Genomic DNA, 9,562 nt, shown 5'->3' with positions numbered 1-9,562 from the left:
ACGGCCCCACACACAGTCTCACCTCTGTGTTATGGTGTCCAAATGTCCTCTCTACAAGGACCCCAGTCATGTCACTCAGTGCCCGCCCGCGTGACCTCACCTCACTCACTTCTGCGAAGCCCCTGTCCCCCCAGTCTAGGGCCTGGCCGTCAGAATTCAACAAGAGAGGCCCGGGGAGCGCGATGCAACCGCGACAGTCTCTGCGACTCTCACAGCTGAGTCTTGGTCTCTTCCCGTCTGTGTCTCCCTGTCTCTGCCTGTCTGTCTGTCTGTGCCTGTGGCTCCTTCTCTCCCGCCTTTGCCTCCTCAGCTCTCTCCCTTCCCCTGCTCCCTGCTCTCCACCCTCCCGCTCTCCCACGCGGGACTCACCCCGAGTCCAGTCCTGCCCCATCCTTTCCCAGCGGGGCGACCCTGCGTGCCCAGCTCTCCCTCCCTGGCTTCCGTGTCCCCTAAAACTCGGCGTGACCAGCACGGAAGAGCGGAGTGGACTCTTCAGAGCGTCTGAGTCCATCCTCATCCCACCCTCATCTCAGCCCTGGGTGGGCCACAGCCCGGAGGCCCAGAGAGGGCCACTGCCTTGCCCCAGGCCACACAGCCAGGGGGGCAGAGTGTCTCCAGGGCCCGGTTTTTTCCACTCGCCCCTGTGCGGGGGCGGGGAGCCAGCTGGCGGCCGGGCCTGGGGGACCGCAGGGGTGGGGAGATCCGCCCAGGCTCCCAGAGGGCAGCGTCCAGCGCTTCGGAACACAGCTGCGGGCGGACTCAGAGTTTCCACCCCACGTGGTGCGGGGAGGGAGAGGGGGCCGCTGCAGGCCTGTTTTTCTGCACTGAGCACTCACATGTCGTCCCAGGCTCCCTGTGGCTGTGACACGCGATCGCCTCTCTGAGTTCCCACTTTGTGGGAGGCAGGTCGTATGAGCCCCACTTTGCACGCGAGGAAATGGAGGCTCCCAAAGCCTGGCGCTTGCTCGAGGTCACACAACTAGGACTCTGACTCAGAAACCTCCCCCACCCCCCTCAGCCAGGGTGTTGGGGTGTCCCGCCCTCCTGCCTGCCCTCTCCACATGTCGAGCCATGGTCCCAAAGACACCCCCAGCCCCCGCCACAGCCCCGATTGCACAGGGGGCCAGGGACCCCGGAGCAGGGGCTGAGTTTGGGCCCTGCTTCAGCATCTCCTCTCCCTCCAGGCCCGCTCTGGCCCTCGGCTTTTGCACCTGTGAGGTGGGGCTGACCACCCCCGGTCATTGTCCAGCTTGAGGCCAAATGTCAAAGCGGCTGCCTTTTGAAGTCTGCGCCACTGACATCCCCTCCGTGGCCGAGGGAGAGGGTGCGTCTCTCTCCCCGCCCTGAGGCGGGAGGCCAGCCCCCTGGGTGCCCGGGGGATGCCGTTGGCGTTTTCACCCTCTGGTTCTTACTGAGCCTCTTCCTGTTTCCTGGGCGCCAGCGGCTCCTGCTTTTTCAATCGTTTGTTTCTTTCTTTCTTTTTTTTTTAAATATATTTTATTGATTTTTTACAGAGAGGAAGGGAGAGAGATAGAGAGTCAGAAACACCGATGAGAGAGACACATCGATCAGCTGCCTCCTGCACATCTCCTACTGGGGATGTGCCTGCAACCCAGGTACATGCCCTTGACCGGAATCGAACCTGGGACCTTTCAGTCCACAGACCGACGCTCTATCCACTGAGCCAAACCGGTTTTGGCAATTGTTTGTTTCTTTGTTTGCCCTTCTCTTGGGCTGTTTGCTGCTTCATGAGAGATCCGCACGCACTCCTTCTGCATTAAGGGTGCTGACCCCTTTATCTGTCATCTTTTCCCCAGTTTGCTACTTCTTTTTACCTTCTTTCTACCTTGTGTTCATCTGTTCCTTAATTAATTAACCCATATACATCAAGCAACTGCTGTGTGCCAGGTGCTATTCGGGACCCTGGAAATACATCAGTGAACAAAGCAGACCACCCCCACCCTCCTGGAGCTCACATTCAATAAGCAAACAAGAAAAATAAATTCTAGAATATGGTAGAGTCCTAACTGCTACAGAGTAAAAAAATAATAATAATTAAAGGGATGTAGGGAGTGGTGAGAGGGATGTAATTTTAAATAAAGAGGCCAGGAAAGGCCTCCCTGAGAGGGTAACATTTGAGCAGAGATTGAAGGCTGTTGAGAAGTAGAACACTCACAGAACTGGGGTGAGAGTTCCGCACAGAGGGCACAGCTTGTGCAAAGGCCCTGAGGCAGAAGCAGCTGGTATGTTGGAGGAGGCCCGTGTGGCTGATGAGGCTGCAGGGGGTGAGCCGTGGGAGAGGAGGTCAGACATGAAATGGGGCCAGTCCTCCGGGGCCCGGAGGGCTGCGTCGGGGACTTTGGCTTTGACTTGTGCGTGAGCTGGGAGCCCGCAGAGTTGTGAGCCGGGGAGAGGCTGGTGTGACTTTGTTGTAACAGGGTCACTGCAGATTGAGAATAGCCTGCAGGTGGGGCTGAGGAGGCAGGAGCGGTGGGAGGTGGGCTTTGATGTGGTGGTTATGCTTGAGTGTTTTCCTTCTTCTTTTTTTTTTTTTTTACTCCTAGCAGTGATTTTACGTTTTCACTTAAAAGTGTCCACATTCTGTCTCTGCAGTCCTTTAATAGGTGTTACATCTAAATGCTTAAAAAAAAAAAGAACCGAAAAGCACAACATGAGGAGTCTCACCCTCAGTGTGTCCCCGCCTGGCCTCCCGCCGGCCCACCCTCCCCCCTTCCTGGCCTCGCGGGTGTGCAGGGGCTGTAACTCGGCGTGACTGCTGTTTCCCCACCGCCTCAGCCTCGTCACAAGGTCAAACCAAACACCCCCACCCCACCCCGCAGACCTGAAGCACTTCCTGCCCCCGCTCCCTGGGAGGCCAAACCACACACTCCCGTCTGCACAGGACGCCCCAGGCCGTGGGAACCAGCCCAGTCCTCCTCTCCCCTCCCCTCCCCTCCGCTTCCCTCCCCTCCCCTCCCTACTGGGCTCCCCCCACAGAGCGCTGCACTGGGCAGGCAGGGAGACCAAGAAGGTGGGGGAGGGTGACCCTGATCCCCAGGCCTCTGGGTGAATCTGACCCCCAAGTGGCAACCGCCCCTCAAAACGTCTCCCTAGGGGACTTTTGCCCCTTTCACCCTTAGGAGCGGACGGGTGTGCAGGGGTGAGAGGCCCTTTTGACGGAGGGAAAACTGAGGCCCATAGAAGCTCCGGGCTTGTCCAAGTAGACAGGTGCCCGAGGGAGGAAAGGGGACGTGAGTAAGGCCTCCAGGCAGCAGCCAGATGGCTTGCACGTTTAGGGTCCGTGGGGCACCCAGTCTTCCCAGCGCTGGCCCGGCTGTCCTCGGGCTTCTGGCTTCTGCAGAGGGGTGGGCGGGACCTGGTGGGCCCCAGGACTGTGGAGGGCGGGGGTTCGGTGCAGGTGGACTGGGCGCTGGAAGGGGCCAGGGGACAGGAGCAGGCCCAGGGAGCATGGAAAGCCCATGGCACTCTCCCTTCTGCCCCCTCCTCACCCTCTTGGACCCGAATGACTGAGGCCTGGGCTCCCCTAGGCCTCCCAAGGGGCCCCTGGGTAAGTGCCAGGTGCTCTGAGGGCTCCTGAAGCCAATTGGGGGGCCTGGAAACCATCATCAGAGAACAGTGACACAGTTGGCAGGGCGTCCCCGGGCAGGGACACCAGATACAGGTAGAGGGGTGGAACTCAGCTGCCCTAAGGGAGTGTCAGTGTGGCTTCCTGCTGTCCCGGGGCCCTGAGCTGCCTTTATGCCTGGGCCCGAGCGGGGTGGCCCGAGCGGGGTGGCCCGAGCAGACAGAGGGACCCACTGTGCAGCCTGTTCAGGGCTGAGCCAACTCCAGGGCCCAGGGCCCAGGGCACAGGCTTCAGCCCACCTGGAGGGCACAGAGGTCTCAGAAGGCTGGCACCTTCCCAGATGGCCCCACAGATCAGCCTGGTGGGATCACCCTGCCCACTGACTCAAAACTCCAGGACCCAGAGCCGGCTGGGTGACCCTAGTGAAGTCACTTCCCCTCTCTGGGCCTCAGTCCCATCATCTGCAAAAATAAATGAACAGATTCCATCCTGAGCCGTCTCTGCTCACATGGCAGCGACGCCCTGGAGCATTGTGTTGAGGAGGATTCTGCAGTTGCGTTTCTGGCTCCGTGGAAAGGAGCGCTGGGATTGATTGGTGATGCCTGTTACGGGTGTAGTACTACACCTGTCAGATATTTGCCATCCCTGCTCCAATCTTGGGGGGAGGGGAGCTTTTGGCGTTGGAGCCCCTGTTTCTAAAGATACTAGGCCTCCCTCTGAAGAGACCGCAGAGCTAGTGGAGCACTTCCTTATTGGGCTCAGCTTCCCCATGGAGTACTAACTGAGAACCATGTGAGCGAGTTTCGTCCTCAGTCCGAGGGTCACAGGGCCGGGTCCGAGACGCTTCCAGAAGCTCACCATCTGGGGGAGGAGATAGGGGTGGAACCACACAACTAGAAAGCAAGAGCGAACATGCCTGAGTCCTCAGAAGAAGAGAAACACAGTCCCGTGGGAATGAAAAGGAGGAGTGGCCATGAGTTCGCTTGATGGGGATCCAAAGTGGCCTCCTGAAGGCAGTCACCTTTCAGCCTGTCTGCAGAGGGCCAGTGTGAACTGTCTGGGCTCCCCAAACCCTGGCCATGGAACGCCTGCCTCCAATTGGATGGGGAGCATTTCCGGGCATTTCCTCGAGAACGTCCGCTTGGGCTGTTCCCACAGGATGCCGCTGAACGTGGTCACTTAGAATGAATGTTGGCCGAGAACCTCCGCGGGGGGGCTTCTCTGGGACTCCTGCTCAAGGCTCACTTCAGACGTGTAAAAAAAATGCCTGGGGACAATGTCCCTGAGCACGGGCACAGGTGTCCCCTTGGAACCTCCCCCCAAAATCCGGGCTGCCTTCATTCGTTCACGAAATAAGTGTTCACTGAACATCTACTATGTGCTAGACATTGGATGGTCGGGGGAGGGGGGCTCTCTGATGAGGTGGGGTTGCAACAGAGATGGAGTGAGCCCTCCCGCATGGGGGGGGGGTGCAGAGGGCAGAGCAAGTGCAAAGGCCTTAAGAGGGAACCGTGCTCCGCAGGTTGTAGCAGCAGCAGGGATGTCTAGAGCAGAGAGGTAGGGGGAGTAGGAGAGGAGGTCACAGAGGCAGGGAGGGCCTGGTCATGCCCAAGAGTTTATGACATCAGGTCATGATCAGTGCTATGACCAAAACAAGTAAGTTAAGAGCAAAGAGAGAGGTGTGTCTGGAGTCAGGTGGTGGGGAAGGTCTCTGATAAAAAGACATTTATTAGGACAACCGGCCACAGTGGCTCAGTTGCTTGAGCATCATCCCCCAAACCGAAAAGTCACTGGTTGGATTCCTGGTCAGGGCACATCCCTGGGTTGTGGGCTCCATCCCCAGTAGGGGGAGTGCAGGAGGCAGCCGAATGATGTTTCTCTCTCTCCTTTTCTCTTCCTCTCTCTCTAAAATCAACAAACCCTTTTTCTTTTTAATTAAAAGAAGACAGTGGGGCAGAAGCCTGTGTTAAGTGAGGAAGCAGGACATGTGGATATCTGGGAAGAGCATACTGGGAGAGGGATCCGCAAGTGCAAAGGCCCTGGGGTGGGAATGTGCCTGGCATGTGTGAGGAGCGGCAGGGGTCGGGGGGTGGGGGGTGAGCATGGGGGAAGTGGAGTTCCAGGGGTCAATACAGCCCCATTTACTCTGAGCAAGGTGGGAACCAGAAGGGATTGAGGGCAGAGGACAAACAGGATCTGATGCGGATGGGGAACGAGCAGGAAGACCAGCATGGCTGCGGACCCATTTCTCCCCTGGGGTGGCCAGGCCTGGCTTCTGGTCCGAGCAGATTTCAAGGGGATTTAAAGATTCCTGTGAGCCTTTGCCAGGCGGGGCCCCAAAAGGGCGGGGCAGAGCGTGAAGGGTGGCCCCGCTTCCGGGAGGCCTGCGGGCAGCGGTCTCCTGTCCAGGGCAGGAGGATGTTCTCACTGACTTGGAGGAAGCAGCACATCCCACATCAAAAGGGGGCCCAGGTGGCTCCCACGCTCGGGTGTCGTGGGAACCCTGCTGCCTGGGTTCTCGCAGGGAGCCTGCCGATCGAGAGGGGCTGGGGGCTGCTCGGGGACTGTCCCCCAGCTCCCTGAGAGGTAAATAAAAAACAGCCCCGCCGTCACGCCCCACTCACCACCCCCTTCCCAGGAGCAACGCTGACTTTGGTAACCCAGGGCTCTGTGGTCTTTAAGGGGCACAGAAATCGTAAGAAAGCTGAGACCTAAAACCTTCCCAGGCCACAGGCTCTGCACGACCAGGGCCAGGAGCTGCCCCCAAGTCTGCCAAGCGTACTCTTTGCTTGAAGCCAGCTCCCTGATGCCAACTGTGCCTGCCAGGGCCCGGGGACAAGGCAGCATTAGCCAGGCTCCGTCCTCAGCAAGCAGGCTCTGGGGCTGGAGCAGCTTCTTCCCCAGCTGTCCCTGCCCCCGCCCTTCCTGCACCCCTTCCTGGCACAGCCCCCAGGCCCCTCGGGCTGCCCCTGGCTTTCAGAACACACTTCTTTATCAAAATGCACCCATCCAGGGGCCACGCCCATCCACCGCTGAGCACTGAGGTCGGGAAGACGCAGGCAGACACACTGTGCAGGTCACAGCAGGCTTTCTCACCCAGCTCCTATAGGTGAGGTGTCATTATCCCCATTTTACAGATAAGGAAACTGAGGCTCACAGAGGCTAAGTGACTTGCCCCAGCTTGTCACGGCAATACATTCACTGTGGCCGGTTGTCCTAATAAATGTCTTTTTATCAGAGACCTTCCCCACCACCTGACTCCAGACACACCTCTCTCTTTGCTCTTAACTTACTTGTTTTGGTCATAGCACTGATCATGACCTGATGTCATAAACTCTTGGGCATGACCAGGCCCTCCCTGCCTAAGTCACGCCATGATTTAGGGGGCGGAGGTGCAGAGAGGTGAAGCTACTCATCCAAGATGACACAGGGACAGTGGCGATGGGGACAATGATGGTGATGCTATTAGAGTCTTTCTCAGGTACCGGGGATGGTGCTGGCCCTTGACGTGTAGAACTTCATTGACTCTTCACAGCAAACAGAAGGAAGGTGCCACACTATCCATGTTACACGGGAAACAGGCTTATGGGCTTATGAGGAGGAGGAGGAGGAGGAGGATGCGCTGGGGGCCACCCAGCTGGTCAGTGGTTGACCTGAGATACGAGAGCAGCTATGGGTGATTTCCAAAAGTCAGAGCTCTCTGGGGGGAGGGCGAGGAGGACAAGCAGACTGCATTTTCCTAGGGTCTCCTCATTTGAAGAGAGGACAATGCGTACGTCTCAGGACCTGAAGACAGTAGATATTGCAGAGATGCAAAAAATGTTCATTATCAGATGTCTTTGGAAAACCTGGGTTTGCCATCGCTAACCATATTTCCTGATGCAGGACTTACCAGAGCCTTTCATATGCTCATATATGTATGTTGTAAATTTTCCAAGAGGGAGACTAACCATATTTCCTGATGCAGGACTTACCAGAGCCTTCAATATGCTCATATATGTTGTAAATTTTCCAAGAGGGAGACTTTTTAAAAAAATATATTTTATTGATTTTTTTACAGAGAGGAAGGGAGAGGGATAGAGTTAGAAACATCGATGAGAGAGAAACATCCATCAGCTGCCTCCTGCACACCCCCTACTGGGGATGTGCCCGCAACCAAGGTACATGCCCTTGACCGGAATCGAACCTGGGACCCTTGAGTCCGCAGGCTGACGCTCTATCCACTGAGCCAAACCGGTTAGGGCAAGAGGGAGACTTTGAAGTGTTTCCTAACTTACTGGACCCCAGAATCCTTCTTTCCCAAAACCTTTGATGGGGATTAGGCCTCATAGAGCAAACTGAGAGAGAGGCGGGAATGACCAAGTCGCTGATGGGTGGGTTTCAGGCACAGTGGCCAGTGAAAGGGAGCCGTGGGAACCCAGGTGCTCTGACCAGGGAGGAGGCCGGCTGAAGACTGGGGGAGAGTCGGTACCAAGTCTAGGGGTCCTGGCCACACCCACCTTGTCATAGAAGGGTGTGGCAGTAGGCATGGAGTCCCCTGGGGTCATTCTGGATGACTGGGACAGGCACAAAGCGGTCACGCTGTGCCCAGGGTCCCTGGACCCTCTGGTGTGGGGACTGCAGCCTCTTCTCTTCTCTCCTCAGGGTCCCCGCGCTCCCGGTGAAGAACTTGAATGGGACCGGCCCAGTCCACCCGGCCCTGGCAGGTGAGATCCAGCCCACGAGGAAGAGCGGAAGGGGGCCCACCTGTTGGCTTCTTGACTCCACCCCTTAATGAGCTCGTGGGCGGGGCCCCGAGGACACACCCTCTCTCATGACACCAGGGTGGGCGGGGCCCGCAGAAGGCATTCTTGGCTTCAACCTGGGGTGGGGTTGAGGGGGGAGGCCCAGGGCACACCCCACTCATCCACCTGAGAACCCCAAGACCCCTGGATGCAAGTCGGTAGGCGGAGTCTGAGAGAGAGGCCCCCTGCGTACACCCGATAACAGAAGGGTGGGAAGTGCGTGGTGGGCGGGGCCTGGAGGGCGCCCCGCCCCTGACTGCCCAGGCCACGCCCCCAGGGATGACCGGGATCCTGCTTTGCGCTGCCGGGCTGCCCGTGTGCCTGACCCGGGCACCCAAACCTATCCTGCACCCGCCGCCGGTGAGCAAGAGCGACGTGAAGCCCGTGCCCGGTGTGCCCGGGGTGTGCCGCAAGACCAAGAAGAAGCACCTCAAGAAAAGTACGCCCCCTCCGTCCCCCCACCCCGGAACTGAACCCCACTAACCCTGACCACAATCCCTCTGACGGTCAGCTCCGATTTGCTCCTGGACTGACGACCTCACCTCCATCTCCTGATCTCAATTCCCGTTCCCCCCACTCCTTCCGCACGAACTCCAAGTACATCCACCGGCAGCAACCCCTGACCTTTCACCCCTGCCAACCCCACCTCTCCAACCCCTGACTCCATCCCGAGCTGCGGCCTGGGGTAGACTCGGGGCGCCCTCCAGCCCACCCGCTTGTGTCCTTGCAGGTAAGAACCCTGAGGATGTGGTTCGAAGGTACATGCAGAAGGTGAAGAACCCGCCTGATGAGGTGAGCGCCAGGGGCCGCGGGGACCGGGCTGAGGGCGGGCTTGCCTGCAGAGTTGGTTCTGTTCCAGTCCCTCCTCCCAGTTTGTGGGTTTGCCTTTTCACTCTCTTCACAATGTCCTTTGATAAACAGAAAGCTGAGTGTAATAGAATCACAGGTGTCAATCTTTCGGCGATTGACAGTTTTTGTATCTTATTTTCACCCATAGTTTTTAGGTTTTGCTGCTGACAGTCCTTTAATCTCTTTGGGGGGGGGGGAAAGGGGGGGAACCACATATCTGAATTTGGTAGATGGACGTCTTCTCCCTGTGATAGTTGGGTGCCCGAGAAGGGACGTCCTGCCCTGCCCAGCCCTCAGCCTGCCCGCTGTGCCCGCAGGACTGCACCATCTGCATGGAGCGGGT

At 58.0% G+C, this 9,562-nt stretch overlaps 1 protein-coding gene across 1 annotated transcript in view; it reads left to right on the top strand.

Annotated features, from left to right (window-relative positions):
* DTX1 (deltex 1, E3 ubiquitin ligase) overlaps positions 1-9,562 on the top strand; it is a 30,484-nt gene that overhangs the window by 18,568 nt on the left and 2,354 nt on the right. Inside the window, exons 4-7 of the mRNA XM_005857040.2 lie at positions 8,231-8,292; positions 8,648-8,809; positions 9,101-9,162; positions 9,537-9,560. Coding sequence (XP_005857102.1) covers positions 8,231-8,292; positions 8,648-8,809; positions 9,101-9,162; positions 9,537-9,560 — 310 coding nt within the window. The remainder of the gene's footprint in view (positions 1-8,230; positions 8,293-8,647; positions 8,810-9,100; positions 9,163-9,536; positions 9,561-9,562) is intronic.

This window comes from Myotis brandtii, unplaced genomic scaffold (genome assembly GCF_000412655.1).
Source record: "Myotis brandtii unplaced genomic scaffold, ASM41265v1 scaffold1064, whole genome shotgun sequence".
Classification (NCBI taxonomy): Eukaryota; Metazoa; Chordata; class Mammalia; order Chiroptera; family Vespertilionidae; genus Myotis; species Myotis brandtii.
This window is presented reverse-complemented; position numbering and strand designations above follow the sequence as displayed.